We start from the raw sequence: 23,600 nt of genomic DNA, 5'->3' as shown, positions 1-23,600 counted from the left end.
AGACGGCTCCTCAGGCAACGGCCTGCCAAGAGAAGGTATGGTTCTGCCACTGTGTGACAACGTGCTCCCAGATGACGGTAACGCTGTTGAAGTTGTCCACCATGCAGTCATTGTTGGAGAGGCCAAAGGTGATGGCACTGGAGTTGAGGGTGCGCATGAGGCTGAGGCAGGTGCCAGTGATGGAGACCGTGGAGTTGAGGTAGAGCTGCACGGTGTTATAGAGCTCATTGGTGTTGACGCCATCGATCTCCGTGATGTCGAAGTAGTAGTAGGAGGAGAACCAGTGGAAGATCTTGTTGAAGAGCTTGGTGAAGGCGTAACGGAGCTCCGGTGGGAACACTGCTTGGATGAGGCTCTGGCAGAAGGCCAAAATGCCTAGCAAAGAAGCTAAAGAGGTCCAATACTCCTTCATTTTTGGTGCGAAAATACTTGGGATTTTGAGTGGTGGGTTTTGCTCAATTTATGGAGGGATGATGAGATTTTGAGAAATGGGTTTCGCACAATTTAGGGAAAAGTGATAGAATTTTGGAACTTCTGAGTATTTTTCAAATGGGGTTTGCTGGATATAGAGAAAAGTAATGAACTTTGGAGTTTTTTTTTTTTTTTACAGATTTTGCAAATTCACGGTGGAGGTGAAAAAATGAAAGAGAACCGACATAGTTTTTTGTGTCGATTCCCACAAACGGCGCCAAATGTTGATGCACAAAGCCGGAGGTCTTGGAACAACGTAAATCGGACCGTGAATCTGCAAGAAAGTAAAGAACACAAGATGTATCGTGGTTCACCCCAATGTTTGGGCTACATCCACACTGATATTGTATTTCTCTGTTTATGATAGGATTGTGGGGGAGAGAGAGCTTCTGTATGTAAGGATCAGAGCTTCTTTGAGGGTGAGAAAGCTTTGCTCTAAATCTCATACCCTCAATTGTAAGGGTGATGAGGCTCTTTTATAGACTAAGGGCTCCTCATCTTTTTACATATTTGCCCCTTCATTTATTACATAATTACATTTGAGTCCCCCGAGTATTTATACGAGATCTAAATACAGAGGCCCTAAGTATGGTACAAACAGCATTCATCCAGACAACTAATTGTCCCACATTCATACCTAATCACGTGTTTAATTGAATTCGATCACATGTATACTAGAAACATGATTCAATTAATTTGTATTCGAGGACAATATCAATAAGATTATCCATAATGAAAACCAAACACCAAACTTGAATCCAAGAACATGGAAAAATGTTCATAAAGTAAATGGTTTACTGAGGGGATTCAGCCAACAGGGCCACTCATGTCAAAATTTTGCTTTTCCAACATGTTTGGTGGAGCAAAATTAATCTCATAGATTGACTACGAGAATGGCACTCCTCAATGGCATTGGTAGGGGCACGAACATGTGCATAACCAATGATCTATGCCATCGAGATGGAAGTAGATTCTGTAGGGTTGAGGTTTGGAAATATTATCCCTTATTCTTGAAGTTTTAGGTCTTAGATGCCAAGGATCATGCTTCGGGCATGATGTCGCACCTTGGCAGGCCTTCATTTTACCATATGTTGTAAAAACAAACTCGAAATTGGATGGTGAGAAAGACAGACCCCGAATTGGGTTCAGTAGGCTTCAGCAGAAGCGAGAGGGGTCTATTCGGTAAATCTCTACTGAAGCAGAGTAGTACCATTCTGTGCATCTCTGTCGAAGAAGAGCATGCCCTTCGATGCATCTCTGCCCAAGCAGGGCATCACCATTCAGTAGCCTTTAACCTAACTGGGTTGAGTCATTCGGTAGACTCTAGCCAAACTGGGTCTATACCCTTCGGTAAACTCCAGCCGAAGCTAGTTCTATACATTTCTCTCACGCTTGTGATAGTAACCAGATCCGAGAATTTGGTAAACTTCTGTTTTCCACACTATTGTCTCATGAGGGAGTTAGAAACATGGAAATACGAGAAAAAGTATTCTCTAGTTAAAATTCTATCAAATTTATAAACTTCAAAATCGTACTCAATTAGGAGGTGAAGAGCCATGGAATATCTCGAATGATCAGACAGTCCGTATGAGCGAGCCAAAGAGCCATGGAATCCTTGTTTGGGAGGTACTTCCATTTGTAATACTTCGGGCATAAGTCTTCGAATGAAGATCATGGCAGAGGCTTATTCAGCTATTCCATGCCATTGTTGGCTACAATGGTTTCTCAGCTTCTTGATAGTCAAGTGGAGATTCATGTCTTGTACCCCACATAAAGTGGTTTCTATTACAAATGTCCAAATCATGAAAATTGAACTTGTGATGGTTCGACAATCCACTAAATTGGAGGGAACAAGATTGTGATTGGTGCTATGGGAATGAAACATCCATATGCATTAAAGTTAGAACATTCGAGTTCTAAGACATGGTTTTCATGAAACACGTCAGGTTTTCATGGGTGTATTGTTTTATGGAAATTTCGGGTTTCAAATGCACTACTATAGGTTCAATTCAGTTTATGAATGTTTAGTTCATAAAAGAGAGGTTCCTGCAAGAACACAGGATGTAATATGCTGATTTAAGTGTAATGGATTTGAGTTGATTTAGGAACTCAAGTGTGAGTGCTTCGGGACTACGAAAGGATGTTAACGGTTCAAAGAAATAAAATATTGAATCGTTAATGTCCAAAAGTGATCTTCATGTCAATAATTTTGGATTAATTATCAGATTAATGGACTGCAGGTCACTTTTAATTAATTTAATCGATCGGGACCATTTGGGGTCGATCTTAGAAGCAAAATAATATAAAGATTCAGGCACATAAGTCATGTTGGCTGCATGCCAATTAGGAGGCAGCCCAAAAAAAAAGTTAGGCTAAAATCTTCTGTAGGCAGCCCCAACTTAATCTAGGTTGCGGACCGAATCAAGAAGGAAGCCCAATTAGGCTCGGTCTGTGATAAAAAAATAAAAAATAAAAAAGGTAGCCTATGCTGCTGGTTTGCACGGCCCCCCAATCTCAGTGTTTTCAGACTGGAAAACAAGTCGACATTTGTTAAAGACACATGGATTCTTCGAAGGAGAACCTTCTCAACATCGATTGTGTTTCCAAAAACCAGTGAGATTCACAGAGAGTCTCCAAAATAGCATCGAGGTTTCGAGGTTGAGGACGACTTCCAGTCGTTGTAGGTCACCGAAGCTCGACTGCAAGCAAGCTGGCTTCTGGTGTGATAAAGAAAATGACGCCAAAAACGACGTTGTATGCATTCTGTGCATCTAGGTTTTGGGACAAAGCCGGCTCGGCTCGGCTTGAGGTTGGCGCGAGCGCGGCTTCAAGTCGTGACTCCAGCGCATTTTTTTCTTTTTTTTTTCGTTTTTGTTTTTTTTGTTTAGGGTTTTCAAAACCCAAAGGGAATCAGGGCTCGAACCCCAGCAATAGGGATCAGGCTGCAAGCCTTTTAGCAGAGAATGGAGGCCTAGGTAGTGGGCTTTGTTCTCACACATAGCAAGCCCAGAATGGCTGATTGGTTCCCTTTTGTTTTCTTGGTTAGGGTTTGGGAAAAAAACCCAAAATTGCTTCTATTTTATTTCATTTCTTTGACTCACAAATTCCATATAGCGATTTTATAACTGTGTATGCATGAACATATATATATTGGCAAATATATGAACATATACAATATATATATATATATAAAATAAGGTAAATATAAATGTAGGGGGTTCATGCATCATGGGGAATGTTTTCATGCTTCATGGTCGTTTCAAATATCTTCCTTTATTTTAAGTGTATCTGATTGGCAGAAAACAATAATAGTCTTTGAATTTGTAAAAGACCCTTCTCAGAAAGTCGAAATTTCATCTCCAATGCGTTGTATCACGTTTAACATAGAAAAATTAAATTAAATCAATAGCATGGAGATCAATTTAATAAAAAAATAAATTAATCATAAAAAGAATGATTAGAACGTAATACTCCCCTGATTGAAGATCAAACTCCCTTTAGTGCAGCGTCAAAAGCGTCCTGATAACGTGTTGTACGCATAATTTACTTAAACAATTATGGAGGCCAGAAAGAGAGAGAGGGTATAGAGAAAGAAGAGAGAGATGTGTAATTGTAAGGTTTGTTATATTCTACCCCATTGTGCCTTTATTTATAGTAGTAGGGAAGGTTAATTCCTTATCCTTTTAGGATTGCAACTCTAATAGGATATTAACTATTAAAGGGAATATTCAAAGGTATCCCTAGATACACTAGGATTTACACAATCACATTACTAATCTAATAGGACTACAACAGTTTGTTTATTTATTGGATTACTATTATATGACTAAACGATTTCAGATTTAGTTAATTTTTTGCATAGAAGATCTTTAAAGGCTGATATAGACAGTAGACGGTTTCGATTATCATGCAATGAGATAAAGAGGATGGTTGAAAATATAGAATTAGAAGGTTCAAGTGTGAATGTTAGTAGCATCTTTCTTTTTCTTCAGTAACTGAATGAGTGGGTGGTGGGAAAGCAACTTGCATGAAATGGGTTCACCACCATGTGGCATGCCCTTGACGCGTGGAAAACCTTTGTGGACATTCAAGTCCCTAACACCTTATTTCTACACATATTTCTAGGTGGTACATTTTCTTACGAACAGTTAGCACGAACAAGGCGTAAATCGGACGATTTATGCATGTTTCCCAATGAGGAGCAAAATGGTAATTTTGCACTCTCGGAAATCCATTACTTGTTTATCGAGATAAAGTGAGGTGCCGGTATTGTGCATTGCAAACTGTAATATTGATGACTTATTTGTTGGGTTCGTTAAGCAAGTGGGCAAGTAGGCCCGTCTACGTTAATGTTTTATTAATTAGGTCTCGTGCCTAATTCATTATTATTTAGGCTACACATATATTTTATTATAGTACTGGACGATACCAACGTGTGGGCACAAGCAGAACTGAATTCAAAGTTACGACGAAGATTTTACGAATTTTTTAGTGTGAAAGGCGTTTTGGTAATTACACATTTACGGGATATATTTTTCTGTTTCTTCTTTTGTGGATTAGGTTGTGTGCCAAGTGGAGCCCACGCCCCATTCTTTCCTCTTTCTCTCGTGGCCCTTCTCCGTGCCTCCCTCTCAGACCGTCTCTTTCTTTTTGCATCACTCTCTCTTTCACAAAAACTCTCCTCTCTTCACCCTTTACACTTTCTCTTTCTCTCAGCCTTGCAAAGAAACCATACCACCATCACCCTTGGCACTCTAGCGAGCATCACCATCACAGACCCAGACCAGTCACGAACCATTAACCTAGAAATAACACCATTGAACCAGGGCCTGGCACTACGCAGTGGCTTATGCCATCATTCACTGTCTTCTTCATGGAACTCCGGCGGGTTCTTGACCTTTCTGATTAAGGTAAGCCTCAAGACATTCTAAACCTTTCATTTTTATTTCTATGATTCGATTTTGACCTTGTGGATGTATTTTGAATGTTGAGGTAGCACTGAATCAATGAGGGGGAGATTCCTCAGTTTTTCCAGCAAAGAAACAATGGTCGTCAGGCCATTTTTCCAGCCAACACCATCCATGACTTGACCTTATTTTGGTATGGATTTGTTCCCTACATTTCTAGCTTCAAATTGGTCTTTGAATCATTGATTTTGGTGGTGAATCGAGCAAGAAGTTAGGCTAAACATGTACTTTGCGATGAAGGTGAGTATGCATGTACTTGTAGGCGTGTACTTGTAGGCGTATGGATGTGGTCCCGAATGCGGCGCGTGGTGGCCTGTGCAACAACCTTGTGGCGGTGCGTGGAGGAAACTCGAGGTCTCTTCTTAGGTTTCTCGACGTGCCGAATCCAAATCTGCCCTCCATTTTTCCAAATTCAATCATTTTAAAATAGTCCCTTTATTAACCGTACTTTATACGATACGTATACGCGAATTTACGATAGTACGTTAAATATTTACGTGAATGGTTTCATTTCTAGGTAAAATGTGTCACAAGGATCTTTGATGTTGGCGAGGTGGGTTCAACCCGACGACATGATTTTGAGTGGGTCTTTACTTTTAAATATTGTATATTTATTTAGTTTCTGCGTGTGTATATATATGTATATATATTTTATAAAGAATTTTCTATGTTATGCCTAGATTAGACTAACGTTTATAAGAATTAGCGGAATGACGGAATTTATGAAATTATCTTAAATCATACGGGATGCACATGTATGCATACTATTATGGGATGCCTTAATTATATTTGCAATCATAAATAGTATTTTATTGACTAGAATTATCGAATTACCATGGCATGGTCATACTTATATTACTGCTCATCATGCATCCTACACTGGTGTTAGTACTCACCATGGTCAGTCTTCACGTGTATGCTCACATCGCACCAATACGCTCACTTTTGATCCATTGTAGGTGCCAGTCTTGTCCTAGATTGCTATAGGCAATTAGGACTCGTATATGACGCGCACAGCGTCAGTTTTCACGTTATTGTGGTATTAAAGCATAAATTATTATTACATCCAGTCATGTTCATGTCAGAATATCTTTGCATGAATTCGTGTGTCAGTATATGTCGATGAAAACCTAATATTGTATGTTCGTTTATGCGAGATATGACAATTACAGGATGTTATATGTTTTACATGTGAAATATTGCAATTTACCGTATTTCTGAAATGTTATTGTTACACTAAGTGTTTTCATACTATATGTAGTATATATATTTGGAAACTACTTTTGTTTTACGATGAGGGATTATACGTTTTCGAAAGGGTTTTTACAAACTTTATTTTCAGTCTCACTCACCCTTATTTTTCGCTCCTTCATGATTTAGTGGCAGAGCTCTTGTGTTGACGATGATTTCTAGCAAAAGTTGGTATTGGAGACTACTTCTGATGGTATAATTTTTATTCTAGTTTTATTGTACTTTACTTATGCTCTGACATCACATGCGAAATAGGTTCAATGTGCTCATATGCGCACTCTTGCATTTAGTCACTTTTATGTTTAAATTTACTCATATTTTTCATATCACCACATTTTATGGCTTTGCCACCTTCCTGGTGTCGACCAGCACATCTCGATTTAGAGTCCAGGTGGACAGTCCAGATCGGGATGTGTCACGTTTTCATGTGGAGCAAACTCACACTTGATAATGTATTATTGAATACAAGACGCCACATGACAGTAAATAAGTTCCATGTAAATCCTTCTCAAGGTGGTGAGGGTTAATATAATCCTCATTAAACAACCATCCCAATTCCCATGTAGGGTTACCTATAAATGCTGAATCCTGAATATGTAGGTTACTCCAATATTTTAGATGTCTTCAAATGCTTTGAATTAATATCTTCCCAGTTTATAATCTGTTCTAATCTATGGACTGTTTATTTTCTTGAATGCACAAATCATCCTTATGATGCGATCCACATGTCAATGTTATTTATATGGTGGAAAAATTCATAATATGTACAATTTCTCTCTTTCTTTTTCTTTTTCTTTTTTTTTTTTGTTGCTAAATCAAACCAATGTGCTCCTCACTTACATGTTATTCAACAAATTCAATGCCTAAAATATGTACAATTATCTAAATCACATAGATAAACTCAACAAAATTTGGATAAAAGGTTTGATACTAAACTAATATTTATAAGAAACGTAACCACAAAGGTAATCATACGAGTTCTTCACCACATGGATAAAAAAAAAAACGTTGGATATATAAATAATTAAAGGGAGGTTGTTCGATTCCTTGGCGTTTGTGGAACATCGTTGAGGATATTAAGGATAAGGATTGTCTGCCCTTCCACTTCCGGTGTCCTCTCGTGTTCTCTTGTTTGTGTGGTCAAGGTTAAGCCACGTCAACATTTTATATTACTATTCATTTTTGTCTTATTATCTCTATAAAAAATAATATAAAATATTAACATAATTTAACCGTGATCACACAAAATAAAAGAGCACAAAAGGGCACCAAAAGTGGAAGTAGGATGGCAGACAATCCTTGTCCGATATTAATGGCTCGGAACAACTTTTGAGGCGATTACTTGGAATCATGTTTATAAAAAAGCTAACTTTATTACGGATGTTATTACTAGTACAGAGTTCGATTTTAATAACTTTCATATTTGGTATAGAACCTTGACCCCTGTAGCAAGAAAAGTTTTAATTTTTTACTGTATTGAAATTAGTTGTGATCGTAGACATTCTATCTAATCTAGGTATTGGTTTTTTTCTATAAAAAAATATTGTAAAAAATCGAGTACCTTGAAAAAAAAACACAAGAAATAGAAATAAAATAGAGAGGGGATGGGTGCAAGGCAAATGTAATGCATGATGATTTATGACATGTGTTTTGGGATATGAATATTTACGAACGAAATGAACATAGTACTTACAAGTATTGATATCCATGCACGACGGTGGATCGAGAATTTTGTCATGTAAATAAATAAATATACTAAAAATTTTAATACCATATATTTGTGCAAGAAAAAGAATAAGAAAAAGAAATCATCTTTATTTTTTATTCAAAATGAAATTAAAGCAATATTAAAAAAGAAATACATTTGTTGTAAAAAAAATACAACTAAGTCTTTAATATTATGGCATTCAACCCACTATCTATCTGATGAAAATGAACTTGCCCCACTAATAAAAGAACAATATTTGGCTACTCAAAGATGAGTAGGAACTTCTACTCAAAATTTCTCAAAAATGTTCGTTGTCAATTTTAAAATTTCGTGTTTATAATCAAAGCTATTTATATTATAAATCACCCTATAAAGACTGTCTCTGCAAAAAATCAATTAAAACTAATATCGCCTCATCAAACTATTTAAAAACAAATGAACAGTATTGGTAAAGCATTACAAACTATCTATGTATTTGCTACAATAGATTGATTAAGCGACCTTACTTTTAATTTATTTTTTTTGCAGAGAAGATCTTTACAGTGTGATTCATAATATGAACGGTTCTGATCATAAACACAAAACTCTATGATTGAAAAAACTAAGAGATTTGAGTATGAGTTCATACTCATCTTTGAGTAGTTAATTATTGTTCCTAATAAAATCGATAAGAAACATATACGTTTAAATGGACGACAACTAATTGTGCCAGACCTATTTGGTTTTAAAGAAACGCATTACTTCAGCGGAAGAACAGCACATGGTCAATCGGCCAAACCCACATATCCACACCACAGCCCATATAAGACCCAAACCCACACCATAAACCATATTTAAATCAAGAAAATGACAATTTCGTAATTAAAACCAAGTTTCTTGTTCAATTGAACCACGCCTCCCCAAATAGAGTAATTTTGTTTGTATGTATGGGGAAGGAGAGGACCAAACAAGCCATTATCACAGCCTATCAAACACCAACAGACCAAGGGTTCCCCTTTCCAGTTTTTGCTGTTTTCGAGGTCATTTCCTTGGCACGCTCTTCGGTACTCTCTCTCTCCCCTCTTTACTTTCCGGATTTATAGATTGGGATATCACAAATTCTAGAACTTGATTGATTGTCATCCTGCACTCTAGGAACCAGAAAGGGCATAGCTTTAGGTACACACACTCTCCGACGTAAATCTCAAGTTGAAGTCTGTTTATTTTTGTGTGAAGTGGTTTTCTGGTTTTGATGATTTGGCCGGTGGGTTTTCATTTGTTTGATAAAATTTTGATCTGGATTTTGGGTATTTCTTGATTTGGGCCATTTCGTTGATTTGATGTTGTTATTGATTGCTCACGACCTGCGGTTGTATGTTTGGTTGCTCGGAAAGTGAAGGAAAATGAAAATTTATTGTTAAATTGTGTGTGTGTGGTGGGGGAGCTGGATTTCAGCTGGGTAGACTACAGAATCGTTACTAATTTCAGATGGCCAAGAAAAAGGGTAAATATTGTATATGATCAGTGTGTCGTTCTGCTTTCTTTGTCATGGAAATTGTTTGCTTCTGAATGATTAACGAAGTTGGACACTGCAAAATTACAGTTGTTAGATGCTAATTGAAGTATTCGTATGCGGGTGCGCGCGCACGTGTGGGGTTCAGCTGAAGAGGGTATGGACTGTGTTGTATGTTCATGGTGGGTAGACTAGATAGCAAAGCATTTAACTCCTACTTTTCGACTGCCAGGCAGATAAGCTGAATATTGTGTAGGATAAAATGGTTATTTGGTTCCTTTATAGTCGAATCTGTATAATTAAATTACAGTTCTCGTAGGTGAATTGAAAAGTTTCTACAAATTTTATCGAATTTTTTAGATGGTACAGTTGTTTTGACCAGATTGAACTCAAGTGAAAACTCAGGGACTCGTTAATACAAGCTGAAATCATAAGTAGATCGACCAAAAGTTGGTCTATTTCTTGAGTGATGGTTATAATACATATCTTGCGAAATTTCACATGTTAATATATGCATATGCTTTATGTATCATTTTCCCGTGTTGATTTTCATGCTATCATTGCTTCCCAAAATTGCTTCATATGACAATTTACTCGTACTTGTTTCCTTAGGTCTAGGCATAAGGGATGAGTACACTAGATGCAACCAGAGCCGAACTTGCTCTTGCTATTCTGTATCTGAACAAGGCTGAGGCCAGGGACAAGATATGCAGGGCAATACAATATGGTTCTAAATTCTTGAGTAATGGAGAACCTGGAACAGCCCAAAATGTGGACAAATCGACTAGTTTGGCACGAAAAGTTTTTCGTCTGTTCAAGGTTAGGATTTGTGTGACATATACCCTTTAATATTGGTACAAACTTTCTTTGTGGCTGTCGTGCTCGTTTTAAATTTTTGGAAGAACCAGAGGGAGCAAGGATGATGCTTCGGCAATGAGGCCTTTGCTAAGTTTTTTGTATCCACTCTCATGCTTATTAGGAGGACCTTTAGTTGTCCAAACGAAATATGACATAGAACTTGAATTTCAAGCCTTTCTGTTCTTGAACGTTTTATGATTTTTGGTTCAGTTTATCAATGATCTGCATGGTCTTATTAGTCCAACCGCTCCAGGGACTCCTCTTCCACTTGTTCTGCTGGGAAAGGTATAGATATAATCTACTTCTGACTAAAATCTATGTTCTGATTTTTCTTCATGATGACAATCTACTTTGATGCTTTACAGTCCAAAAATGCATTGCTGTCAACATTTCTGTTTCTTGATCAAATTGTCTGGCTCAGTAGAACAGGTATTTATAAGGTACGTATTATTATCACATTTCCCGTACAATTGTTATCTATTGGGTTCTGTGATATTCAGTGGGGTAAAAGTTTAGAAATTATGTTTGTTATAGAACAAAGAACGTGCTGATCTGATTGGCCGGATCTCGCTTTTCTGTTGGATGGGCTCCTCAATATGTACCACTTTGGTTGAGGTTCGTTGTTTCCTACCCTTTACCTTTTTCGAGATATACATGGCATGAACAATGTATTCTTATTACTTCCTAAGTCAGATTGGGGAGATAGGAAGGATTTCTGGGCAACTTAAGAAGTTGGAGAAGGATCTGAAGAACAGTGAGAAGTATCATGTATGTTGACCACAGACCTTGTAAATCCATTGACCATAAAAAACTTCGAGATAGTACAACTTTCTTTACATTTTCATGTGGATTTGTGACTGCAGAATGAACAATACCGTGCTAAACTCAAAAAATCAAATGAGAGGTCACTGGCCCTGGTTAAAGCAGCGTTGGATACAGTGGTAGCAGTTGGGTTGCTTCAGTTGGCTCCTAAGAAAGTTACTTCTCGTGTTACTGGAGCCTTGGGATTTACGACTTCTCTGATCTCATGTTATCAGGTTTTTATACTACCTTCATCCATGAACATTTGTCTGTATGAATTTGTAACGGATCCAAAGGCGTTTTTACTATTGTTTTCGACTGAGTCTCCTTTGCGCCTGTGATGCAGTTGCTTCCAGCACCAGCAAAGTCCAAGGCAGCCTAAAGATCGAAGTCTGTTTGCTTGATGTGCTTCAGCGTCCGCTTAATAATTGTTTATACTTTTTATATGAGTATTTGTTAGTTGAAACGTTTGAGCAATTTGAAAACTAAAACTTTAACCATTACTTTGTTACCATCAATAATGCTCTGTGCAATAGAAATTAGTCATTTGATAATTGTATCAGCTCAGCAGCATAACTTTCGTTAGGGTTTACGTTATCTGCAACATTACTTTCGGTTTTTTTTTTAATTTTTTTAACGATATTATCAACACTAAAGGGATGGAGAGTGGGCTAAGCCTCATATTGGACTATTAATAATGTGGTTCAAATTCGTCTTTGGCGAGAATTGAACTTAAGACATCTCACTTATAAGCAGGGCCGGCCCAGGCCCAGTGCTGGCAGGGCGACTGTCTGGGGTCCAAAATAATTGGGGGCATCAAAATTATTAGGTCGGTATATTTATATATGTTTTCATAAGAGTATAAATTTATAAAATTTGGTTCAATGATAAAGAAATTGAACTAGAATTCGTGGTTTTGTTGTTTAAAATTAATGATGTGGTCTTGGGTTTAAAACACTATGTGTGCTTATTTATTTTTCAATTTTTACAAATTTCTTTTCATCATAAGAGTATAAATATATAAAATTTGACCAAATAATCAAGAAGTTTAATTAAAATCAGTGGTTTTTGTTGTTTAAAATTAATGAGAGGTCCTAAGTTCGAAATGCTAAGTGCATGTTTATTATTTTCAATTTATACGAATTTTTGTTTGGTTGTTAATTTATTTTTAATTAGTAGCTAGTAGCTATGTAGATTGTTATTTTTAAACATTAATTTGTTCCAATTCAAGTCTAATCTTCAACAAAAAGTCATGCATTAACCAAATTTTTAAACCAAAGTTGTAAATAATATGACATGTCATCAAAAAGTTTAATTTAGTACCCATTTATTACTTATACATATTAATTAAAGACTCAAAAACATCATTATTTTTTTAGTCCCATATTAACAAGACTAGTAAATAAGAAAAAACACCTCATGATTTATACAAAAACACTTTAAAAGTTAAGATAGAAAACAAAATTCATATCTATCTACTTGTAAACCCAAAGTTTTTTTGTTTCCTTTTCACGATACAAAATAAATTAGTTTTTCTATGTTTATAAATTATTAAGTTTGAAGTACTTTTCTAAGTATAATTTTATAGATGTCTTACGTGTGAAAATAAATAATTTTCTTATATAAAGTGAGGGCACATTTGTTGCCGTCGCCCTGGACCTCCAAAAATCTCTAGACCGGCCGTGCTTACAAGTGAAGAGGAATACTATATTTTCTATGTTTAGATGTTGATCCGACTTCGTTAGCGTTTCATCTAGGGTGTAAGGAAAATCTATTTTCCAATACGAAAATTTTGTGCCAAATCCGAAAATTTATAATTCTGAACGTTTTTTAATAAAATTGAATGGAAATTGAATTGAAAATAATCTGGGAACTCTATATTTCTGATCTTATTTTTTTCGCAACTTGCACCAAATGGAAGGAAAAAACATTGAATTGCATTGCATTTATGCAAAAGTTTGAAAATTTTCAAAAACTTGTATTCCAAGTTTAGAATAAAAGTTGGATTCCATTTTCCCTTTTTAGGGAGTGGAACTCGTCTCTAATCCGATACGTCCAACAAACACCTACTCTATTCTGGTCGATATTAAGAAACGTTCAAAATATAGACCCAATTATGGAATTACGTCCAAAATAGGTCCAAAGTTCAATTCTCTCCAACGTAACAAAAGCAAGAACAATTTTTATTTACTTGCAACAAAAGAGTAAGAATAGAAGATTAACGAAAAAATGAAGGGCATGTAAAATTAAAATAATTTTGAATCTCGAGTTCCTACATTTACTAAAATGTAAATATACAAATCAATTCACTTTTAAATCTTCCCTCTGTTCGCTAACATGTAAGGAGTCGTGTTAACTACCCCTTTAAAATTCATAATCAAATACCTAAATATCAAGAATTAGATCAAGTAGGGAGGGCTAGTTGATATGAATCCATTCCCTAGGTCATCTCCAATGGAAAAAGCTAAAGGTCCAGAAGTAAAAAAATAGCATGATTTGTCCAAAATTCATCTCTAACTGATGATTGTTCTATGGCGTCCACCGGATCATTATTTGGTTAAATGTAGCCCCCCCCTCTTAGCTATTTTTTTGGGGCCCAATACTTCAGTTGCAATGATTGATTCAAATTCAATCGCTAGATTTGAAAACATCCAAAAGCAGTTTAATTAAAATAACCAATAAATTCAAAGTATAAACTTAAAATTTATAAATTATTGAGGGAGCGAAGTTTAGCCCATTTGGTTGGAGATGGTATGAGTATGACATGACACTGTTCATTTAAAAATAATTTTTTCAAGACAATAATTCTAAACAGAGCTATATTATTTCTAAATACTCCCCTTCCTCATTCAGTAGAGATGCCCCAAGTGGAGAAATATATTTCCCACATATATTTTCAATTCTCAAACAATGAAAAAAACACCAAAAACATCATGAAACAGACCTCAAATGTTCGAACACCTCAAATATACAAGCAGCAGCTATACCTGGCATTTAGTAGGATTACTGTTTTTAACACCTCAATTATATCTCTACAGCAACTGTTTATCACATTATCACTCTCACTTTACGAGGGCTAATACACTCGAGAAAATTAACCCCAGATGCGCGGATTTCCAATTCAAAGAGGAAGGACAGAAGCTATGATTTAGAAACGATCAAAGAAAAAACCCGCACCTTGATACATGTAATTAGAGGAAATATTCTTCATCAGATCCGTCCTCTTCCTCCCCTTGGTATTCCTCCTCAATACCTACTACATTCCAATTCACAAATGGCTGCATGCCTCTCATATCCTCCAAATTAACTGTGGAGATAATAATGGACTCGTTCTCGGGCAAGTTCTGTTGGTTGTGCAACTTGGCCTGCACATCGTTCTTCAACACAAACTCCCCAGATGGTTCATGAATTTCAACGCCAAATGCAGGTGATAATGGCTTCCCTTTGACTTCAACATGAGACACACTGCAACATGCAATAAAGTGCACAAAATTAGAAAACATGCAAAACAACACTCTGCCATAACAAAATGGGTGATCGAACCAGCAAGTCTAAACAAAAAATTAAAAACTCCTGATTGATCATTTATCTCATCAAGGAATTCCCTTTCCTGAGGTAATATTTCTACCTACACAAGTTTTCGATTGTCATGTTGCAATCCTGAAACCCATATGTCAACAACAACAACAACAACAACAACAAAGTCTTTTCCCACTAAGTGGGGTCGGCTATATGAATCCTAGAACGCCATTGCGCTCAGTTTTGTGTCATGTCCTCTGTTAGATCCAAGTACTCAAGTCTTTTCTTAGGGTCTCTTCCAAAGTTTTCCTAGGTCTTCCTCTACCCCTTCGGCCCTGAACCTCTATCCCGTAGTCACATTTTCGAACCGGAGCGTCAGTAGGCCTTCTTTGCACATGTTCAAACCACCGGAACCGATTTTCTCTCATATTTCCTTCAATTTTGGCTACTCCTACTTTACCTCGGATATCCTCATTCCCAATCTTATCCTTCCTCGTGTGCCCATACATCCCACGAAGCATCCTCATCTCCACAACACCCATTTTGTGTACGTGTTGATGCTTCACCGCCCAACATTCTGTGCCATACAACATCGCTGGCCTTATTGCCGTCCTATAAAATTTTCCCTTGAGCTTCAGTGGCCTACGACGGTCACACAACACGCCGGATGCACTCTTACACTTCATCCATCCAGCTTGTATTCTATGGTTGAGATCTCCATCTAATTCTCCGTTCTCTTGCAAGATAGATCCTAGGTAGCGAAAACGGTCACTTTTTGTGATCTTCGCTAGATTGCTCCGGTCATTTGTGTGGATAAGTATATAAATGGATAGAGATAGGAAAGCAAACACAAGATGTACGTGGTTGACCCAGATTGGCTACGTCTACGGAATAGAGGAGTTCTCATTAATTGTGAAGGGTTTACACAAGTACATAGGTTCAAGCTCTCCTTTAGTGAGTAGAAGTGAATGATTTAGTACAAATGACATTAGGAAATATTGTGGGAGAATGATCTCGTAACCATGAAACTTCTAAGTACCGGAGTGTGGTATCGTCTTGACTTCCCTTATCTGTCTCATAGGTAGATGTGGCATCTTCTCTGGAAGTACTCTTCCTCCATCCAGGGGTGGTATCTATAACTGGTGGAGATGCACAAGGTAATGTATCAATTTCACTTGAAGCTTACTTGTAGTTTCAGGCTTGGTCAAGCGCGATACAAACCATGTAGTAGGAGTCCCCCAAGTCGCCGAGCTAGGGGATCTGCTGAAAGAGGTGACAGACAAGGTAAGCAATCAGAGCTCCGGCTGATTGTTCACATTCTCCCTATCTTGCAGGCAGCATGAAGGATAAAGAGAAGAAAAATGAGAAGAGATGATATGGGATACTTTTGCTTTTGAAGAAGTAACTTTCCACATGCTTATTCTTGAACTGGGCTAGAGGGTTTTCTGGTTTCCTCCAGAGTATAAGGCCGACTGAAGAATTTGAGGGTCAAAACAAGTCCATCAAATCTAGAGTACGTTCGACCCTGCTGATATGGGATACTTTTGCTTTTGACAGAGTAGTGGATGTATCGGCACGTGTGCTGTTACGCTTGTCTCCACATGCTTCCTTGTATCCTTCTCACTTGCCCTATCTGTTCCTCAGGCAGATGCGGTATCTTCCCTGGAAGCATAAGATGTTGAAGATGAGTACTCGAGAGCAATGCCAGGTAAGTAATCAGGTAAGCGGTTCCAGGCAGTCAGTTCCTAGCTGGAAGCTTGATTCCAAGTGCTGACTGATTGCTCTCTTTCTCCTTGTCTTGCAGGTAAGAACAAGGCCAAAGGAAAAGACAGGGAAAAAGCATGATATGGGATACTCTTGCTTTTAACCCTGATGATATGAGATATTCTTGCTCTAGTATAGCTTGTTTACAGAGGTATTATCGGGGGGGAAGAAAGCTGAATATTTCGAAAGGCTTCATTGGGAGTGCCCTCTCAGATAAGAGGAAGGGTTGAGCATTTTTGCAGGTCTGCCTGTCTGTTGGGGATGGAGGTCGACATATATAGGAGTCTCCCTAACATCAAGTAATAATGCTATTCCTTTACCCTGCTTGGTCATAGCACGGTAGTGGGAGCTGCGAGCTTCACATGTTTTAACTCTGTCAGAGTACTTTGAAAAAGTGGTATGTGGTATCTGAAAAGCTAATGTTGCGTGTGAAGATTACCGACAAGCTTTATCCAAGAAGATCCAGCTCTTGAAGTTGGGAAAGTGGTGCCTCTTCGGTTTTCGAACAAGCAATCCTGTCGGGGGTCTGGCTCTCGAGATTCGGAGAACGATGCCTCTTCGATTTTGAGAAAGCAATTCTGCTGGGGGTCTGGCTCTCGAGATTCGGAGAGCGGTGTCTCTTCGATTTTTGAGAAAGTAATCATGTTGGGAGTCTGGCTCTCGAGATTCGGAGGGCGGTGCCTCTTCGATTTTGGAGCAAGCAATCTTGTTGGGAGTGTTTTCTCGAATGTGAGTAAAGGTTGGGCATGTTTGCTAGTCTACCTTGCCACGAAGCACAGAGGTTGACACACAGGGACTTTCCAATTATCCAGCAGTGGTACTGTTCCTTTACCTTCTCTTCGATTTTTGAGAAAGTAATCATGTTGGGAGTTTGGCTCTCGAGATTCGGAGGGCGGTGCCTCTTCGATTTTGGAGCAAGCAATCTTGTTGGGAGTGTTTTCTCGAATGTGAGTAAAGGTTGGGCATGTTTGCTAGTCTACCTTGCCACGAAGCACAAAGGTTGACACACAGGGACTTTCCAATTATCCAGCAGTGGTACTGTTCCTTTACCCTCTCTTCTATTTTTGAGAAAGTAATCATGTTGGGAGTCTGGCTCTCGAGATTCGGAGGGCGGTGCCTCTTCGATTTTGGAGCAAGCAATCTTGTTGGGAGTGTTTTCTCGAATGTGAGTAAAGGTTGGGCATGTTTGCTAGTCTACCTTGCCACGAAGCACAGAGGTTGACACACCGGGACTTTCCAATTATCCAGCAGTGGTACTGTTCCTTTACCCGTGTGGGTAATAATATGGTAGCTAGACCTTCAAAATTTATGTGTCTAAACTTTGTTAGTGTTGTTTCTTTGCTATCCTTTTACCCTTCTTGGTCAGAGCGATTCATGTGCTTTCTACTTCGCCAGAAATCTTCGACAGAATGCCCATAATTTCCGCAAAGCTGAGTGTGCATGTGACAGGTGCTGACAAGGCTGGAAAAGTAGGTGCCTCTTCGATTTTTGAGATCGGCCCTCGTGGTCTCTGAGCAGCCCAGCTTTTGAGAAAGCAAGCCTCTTCGATTTCTGAGATCGGCCTTCGTGGTCTTTGAGCAGCCCAGCTTTTGAGAAAGCAAACGCCTTTTCGATTTCTGAGATCGACCTTCGTGGTCTCTGAGCAGCCCAGCTTTTGAGAAAGCAAACGCCTCTTCGATTTCTGAGCAGGCGCCTCTTCGATTTCTGAGCAGGCGCCTCTTCGATTTCTAAAGCTTCGTCGAGTGCAGATTTTTATAGGGGCTGACATTAAGTTCCAAAGCACCCTTGAATATCCACCAGTAGAAGCTCCATTCTTGCACTTCTAAGATCTTGATTTGTCCGACCTCTTCTCTCTTCAACACCTTCTCTCTTCAACACCTTTGAAAATGTCTGGCCCCTCTGACCGTCGTTTTGACTTGAACCTTGTTGAAGAGGCAGCCCCGCCTTCTCCAGACAACATATGGCGCCCATCCTTCGTCTCCCCTACTGGTCCTCTTACCGTTGGGGATTCCGTGATGAAGAATGATATGACCGCTGCGGTAGTGGCCAGGAACCTTCTCACTGCCAAAGATAACAGACTACTTTCCAAACGGTCTGATGAGTTGGTTGTTAAGGATTCTCTGGCTCTCAGTGTTCAGTGTGCATGTTCTGTGTCTAATATGGCCCAACGCCTATTTGCTCGAACCCGCCAAGTTGAATCATTGGCAGCTGAAGTGATGAGTCTCAAACAGGAGATTAGAGGGCTCAAGCATGAGAATAAACAGTTGCACCGGCTTGCACATGACTATGCTACAAACATGAAGAGGAAGCTTGACCAGATGAAGGAATCTGATGGTCAGGTTTTACTTGATCATCAGAGATTTGTGGGTTTGTTCCAAAGGCATTTATTGCCTTCGTCTTCTGGGGCTGTACCGCGTAATGAAGCTCCAAATGATCAACCTCTGATGCCTCCTCCTTCTAGGGTTCTGTCCAGTACTGAGGCTCCAAATGATTCCCCTCCGGTGCCTTCTCTTTCTGGGGCTCTACCGACTGCTGAGACTTCTCCTAAGCAACCTTTGTGAAGGCTCCCTCTTGTTTGTTTATTTTGACTCAAGTATATATACATATTTGTAACTTATCGGGGATATCAATAAATAAGCTTTCCTTCATTTCAACATATTGTGTTAAATACACCAAAGCCTTCTTCGCTAAGTTCTTTGAATTTTCTTTTGTTGAAGCTTGTATGTTGAAGCTTTGTGAGTGGAGCATGTAGGTTGAGGTAGTGTTCTCTTAATTTCCCGAGTGAGGAAAACTTCTCGGTTGGAGACTTGGAAAATCCAAGTCACTGAGTGGGATCGGCTATATGAATCTTAGAACGCCATTGTGTTCTGTCCTGTGTCATGTCATCCGTTAGATCCAAGTACTCTAAGTCTTTTCTTAGGGTCTCTTCCAAAGTTTTCCTAGGTCTTCCTCTACCCCTTCGGCCCTGAACCTCTGTCCCATAGTCGCATCTATGGTTGTCTATTTCCAGTACATTCAACAGATAGGAACATAAGAATGACCACTAAAATTAAAAACTAAAAATTAAAAGAGGGTGTGAGGCTCCGAGCCTATCCATCACGATACTAGCACCTGGGGGGATTATTCTCTTTCTTATTAACAGAAATATCATACATAACATGATAACAAACAAATGGTACATTTCTTCAACACTAAAAAGAGAATACACAGAAAAATGAAAAATACTTGGAGAAATGCACAGATAAAGCAAACATGTTTCCTCAGATAATATGCCATAAGGTATCAACAAACTGAGGCACAAAGACATGCACATAGCAGAACCAACAAGCTTCACTGATCAGCTGAAGCTAAAATAAAGAAAACGAAAGTAATTGTTGTTCTCGAGACAAAAGATGCAGAAAAGAGTTCACATGTAGAATTATTTCAGTTTCCCATCCTTCATATCAAAATGACTAAATCCAATTCATTTTCACCATTCCAACAAAAGTTATTCAACTTATCCTGCCACTTCATATCACCTTTTTACGAATCTATAAGCAATTTCTTAATGTAGTGGCGTTTGTTCTACTATTATAATAAAAATTTGAACCATGTGAACTTACCATTTTGCAGGCTTACTACAATAAAATTTTAAAGCCAAATATCCAACTGACAGAACAAGAGTGATGCTGTTACCACCACCCATGTTTCCCATCCCACAATCTCTCATCTTTGTAACATATTACTCAATCAGCATTATCACAGACTTAATGTGCCTCACAGTCAAATAAAAGTATTGAACCAATTATAGGAAAGGAGTCACAACATAAGTTTGTATTAAAACAATTGCAACATGTTTTCGGTCAAAAAAATTCTAGTAACATTTCTATAGTACTACTCGGTTCTCTTTTTAAATTTGTCCTTTTAAATAATTTCATCAACTTAGTCATTAACAAATCAACAAAAGTCAGTGGGGTGAGCATTTCGGGGATGGTAATAACACTCAAGAAAATAAGCACAGAACTAACCATATATAGAACAAGCCATCCATTTCTTGTCTCTGTACTCTACCCAGAAGCTCAATCTGCAAAATTCCACCTATGCAAAGAACTGGTTCTGGAAGCTTAAATGTCTGCAGGCGGTTCTCCTGTTTGTAAGTTATCTATTAGCTTATTTAAGTCAAGTATCTAGTCATAATCTAAGACTTCAAATCCAGGATTTCCAGTTTTTATACTGTAAAAATGTCTAGAAGATCCAGAATTTTCAGTTTGTAGTATGAATTGAACGGCCCAAAAGGTCTCTGCTCCAAAGTTTCTTTATTAAGTAATGGAAACATAAGGAGTGTGTCACTTCTTCCTCCCAAATGGAGGGAACATTTAGTATCAAAGGAACCATTTCACAACAAATAAGATGCAAATGCAGAAAGACAGTTAAGAAGTACAGAAGTACAGATCAGGTGGTACACACCTGAGTCATTGGGAACACTTCTGAAGTGTAGGTCCATACGAACTTGTTCTCATGACATGATTCATCCTTTGAATCACACTCTACAACCACAAGGGATTTGGCACAACCCATATGAAATCGCACAGCCTTGGCTGAATATATGGGTAAACCTACCTGGAAAAAAGCTGTAAATGGGAAAAGATAAAGAGACGCCAATCAGAGAAATTTAGAGAGTAAAAAATGGCAAAATCCACAATTTGGAAATTCAAACACTTACCTTGGAAAGGATGTATGCTGACTTCATTAATTACAACTAAATCAGACACCAACTTGTATATCAGAATCTCAGGCACTGCAGGGTCACTTTGGCCTTTACTTGACCAATACGAAGCTCTCTGTCCCACCATGACTCTTGGTTCTAGAGTATTGCGGATGCTTTCTTCCGGATAATTGTCGGTGCTGGAAGCACTGATTGCCTTAGAAATAGAACTCCTCACATTGAAAGATATAAAACCACGAGCTAAAAAAGCATAGACCCTATGCTCCCTTTCCAAGGTTTCCAATTCCTTTGACTTGCTAGATCCAATTTCTGCAATCTCTTCTGCGTCAGGGCTGTTTAACTCAACCACACCAGCAACTCTAGATAACTGAGGAAACATTCTCAAGCACAGCTTTTTACAAAGATCATTTTCTATCACTGCATATAATTAAATGTTACAAACTCTTCAGCCTCGTTTGGTAATACTGGAAAACTTCTAACAAAAGGGATATAAATCTTCTAAAAAACCCACATTGATTTCCCTTCAAAATATTCATCTCAAACATCAGTGAGACATAATTATAACGGTTTCAGAAATTCTCAACCTAACAAATTGATGCAATCATATAACAACCAGAAGATAACATATTAATAAAGGAATCAATCCATATATACAATATTGATCGAGAGCACAGACAATAAGTATATAAAACTTGCCACCTACAAACAACTTACTCAACTATAAGAACTCATGTGAAAAAGAAAAATAAAATAAAAATAAAATAAAAAAATCAACTTTATGTCTTTCCTAGGCTTAATTACTAAGCTACACATATGTGTAGCACATATAATCACAATTGGAGTTACGCATTAGTATACTTAAAAAAGCAACGAAATATATTAAACAGCTTCAAGCCCTCAACGCACCAAAATGACGCCAAGAGCGTGAGACAGAACTAACACGAACAAGATCAGATGGATCGTCCAAACAAGTTAGGATATTTAAGGACATGTCAGGTTCAAGCCAGTTCAAGAAATCCATACAAGGACTCATAGCAAGCAACTACGAGATTAATGCACCAAACCCGGGTGCCTTTCTGAGCCTCAAGACCTGATTTCAGAAAGTAAGAGACCATCAATACAGTACATAATGATAATTGAAAAGAAAAAAAAAGTAGAAGTAATGCAAATTCTGCCATGTATATCGAAACAACATAAGCTATAAGCCTATTGAAACAACAATCTAACAGCAGAAACTATAATTAAGCAAAATTAAGAAATGTCCATACAAAAACAATGGAATTGATCACATTCCTGTCATGCATGGCATCAATTTTCCCATCAATTACTGGAATTTAGAAAGAAAAAAAAAAGGTTAAATCCTGAAACCAGAATTCATAATTGCAAATTCATCATATGTTGGAAAAATTGAAACAACACGAAGAAATTGAAGGGAGCTGCCGGTGAAAAGTGAGTAAAAGTAAAACAGAGAAAAATTAGAAAATTGGAACAATTTTATCTTTTCAGAAAATATAAATGCGCACAGAGAGGATGAGAGTAAGAAGAAAAAAGCATCGAATTCTGACCTTTTCTTGACGAGCAAAGGTGTCTCTGAAATGCCCGAAACCCTAGAAGAGAAGAAAGATTGGGGCACAGGGGGGGGGGGGGAGAGGAGGGAGAGTTGATGATAAGCGCCGAGAGAGATGGAGTGTAATTACAGAACAGAAATTGATGAAGTGAGAGAATGGAAGTGAGAACTTTTTATGAATATCGAAAATAAAAGTTACTTTCACTATGAGAAAAATAAATTTTAATTTTAAATAAAAGTTAGAATTTATATATTAACATGCATTAATTTCGTTGTTTGGATTAAAAAAAAAAACTTGGAATTTGGGACCTTCAATTTCCAAGTTTTAATTTCATGTAAATAGATGTCATTTTCCAATTTCTATGATTGAGAGATTAAAAATAATAAATTTTGTATTCAATTCTATTGTTCTTTTAGGTTAACTAAATAAGAAAATTCACAAATTCTAGAAAATAAAATCTCGTCATTTCAATTTCTGTTAATTTTAAAATTTCTTA

The 23,600-nt window shown here is 37.8% G+C and overlaps 2 protein-coding genes across 6 annotated transcripts; one reads left to right on the top strand and one right to left on the bottom strand.

The window, feature by feature from the left end:
- The first annotated feature begins 9,274 nt into the window (after window positions 1-9,274).
- Window positions 9,275-12,102, top strand: LOC126628908 (peroxisomal membrane protein 11D-like). 4 transcript variants are annotated; one of them, XM_050298779.1, is made up of 9 exons: window positions 9,293-9,440; window positions 9,980-10,046; window positions 10,502-10,708; window positions 10,958-11,032; window positions 11,113-11,187; window positions 11,282-11,362; window positions 11,441-11,515; window positions 11,611-11,784; window positions 11,895-12,102. In XM_050298779.1, the coding sequence occupies exons 3-9, from the start codon at window positions 10,517-10,519 to the stop codon at window positions 11,928-11,930; spliced, it is 708 nt and encodes a 235-aa protein (XP_050154736.1). In that variant the 5' UTR covers window positions 9,293-9,440; window positions 9,980-10,046; window positions 10,502-10,516; the 3' UTR covers window positions 11,931-12,102. The 4 variants fall into 4 exon arrangements, with proteins under 4 accessions (XP_050154734.1, XP_050154736.1, XP_050154737.1 ...); XM_050298780.1 differs by having other exon boundaries at window positions 9,980-10,071; XM_050298777.1 differs by lacking the exon at window positions 9,980-10,046 and having other exon boundaries at window positions 9,275-9,440.
- Window positions 12,103-14,407: 2,305 nt separating this feature from the next.
- On the bottom strand, window positions 14,408-23,258 carry LOC126628904 (F-box protein At4g00755-like). Of its 2 annotated transcripts, XM_050298769.1 has the most exons (7): window positions 23,102-23,252; window positions 22,805-22,863; window positions 22,443-22,626; window positions 21,534-21,953; window positions 21,278-21,441; window positions 20,839-20,957; window positions 14,408-15,013 (listed from the first exon to the last, which is right to left on the bottom strand). In XM_050298769.1, the coding sequence occupies exons 3-7, from the start codon at window positions 22,567-22,569 to the stop codon at window positions 14,740-14,742; spliced, it is 1,104 nt and encodes a 367-aa protein (XP_050154726.1). In that variant the 5' UTR covers window positions 22,570-22,626; window positions 22,805-22,863; window positions 23,102-23,252; the 3' UTR covers window positions 14,408-14,739. The 2 variants fall into 2 exon arrangements, with proteins under 2 accessions (XP_050154726.1, XP_050154725.1); XM_050298768.1 differs by lacking the exon at window positions 22,805-22,863 and having other exon boundaries at window positions 23,102-23,258.
- Window positions 23,259-23,600: the final 342 nt, after the last annotated feature.

The sequence above is a fragment of the Malus sylvestris genome, chromosome 7, assembly GCF_916048215.2.
Source record: "Malus sylvestris chromosome 7, drMalSylv7.2, whole genome shotgun sequence".
NCBI lineage: Eukaryota > Viridiplantae > Streptophyta > Magnoliopsida > Rosales > Rosaceae > Malus > Malus sylvestris.
The sequence above is the reverse complement of the archived record's forward strand: the minus strand, read 5'-3'. Positions and strand labels throughout refer to the sequence as shown.

Coding starts and splice junctions, on each gene's coding strand:
- LOC126628908 (XM_050298777.1), top strand. CDS start 10,517: ATGAGTACACTAGATGCAACCAGAGCCGAACTTGCTCTTGCTATTCTG. Junction 11,188..11,281: donor GTAGAACAGGTATTTATAAG/GTACGTATTATT, acceptor TGTTTGTTATAG/AACAAAGAACGTGCTGATCT. Junction 11,785..11,894: donor CTCTGATCTCATGTTATCAG/GTTTTTATACTA, acceptor CCTGTGATGCAG/TTGCTTCCAGCACCAGCAAA.
- LOC126628904 (XM_050298768.1), bottom strand. CDS start 22,569: ATGAGTCCTTGTATGGATTTCTTGAACTGGCTTGAACCTGACATGTCC. Junction 21,954..22,442: donor ACGCTCTTGGCGTCATTTTG/GTGCGTTGAGGG, acceptor AATTATATGCAG/TGATAGAAAATGATCTTTGT. Junction 15,014..20,838: donor GATGGCTTGTTCTATATATG/GTTAGTTCTGTG, acceptor TGCATGTTGCAG/TGTGTCTCATGTTGAAGTCA.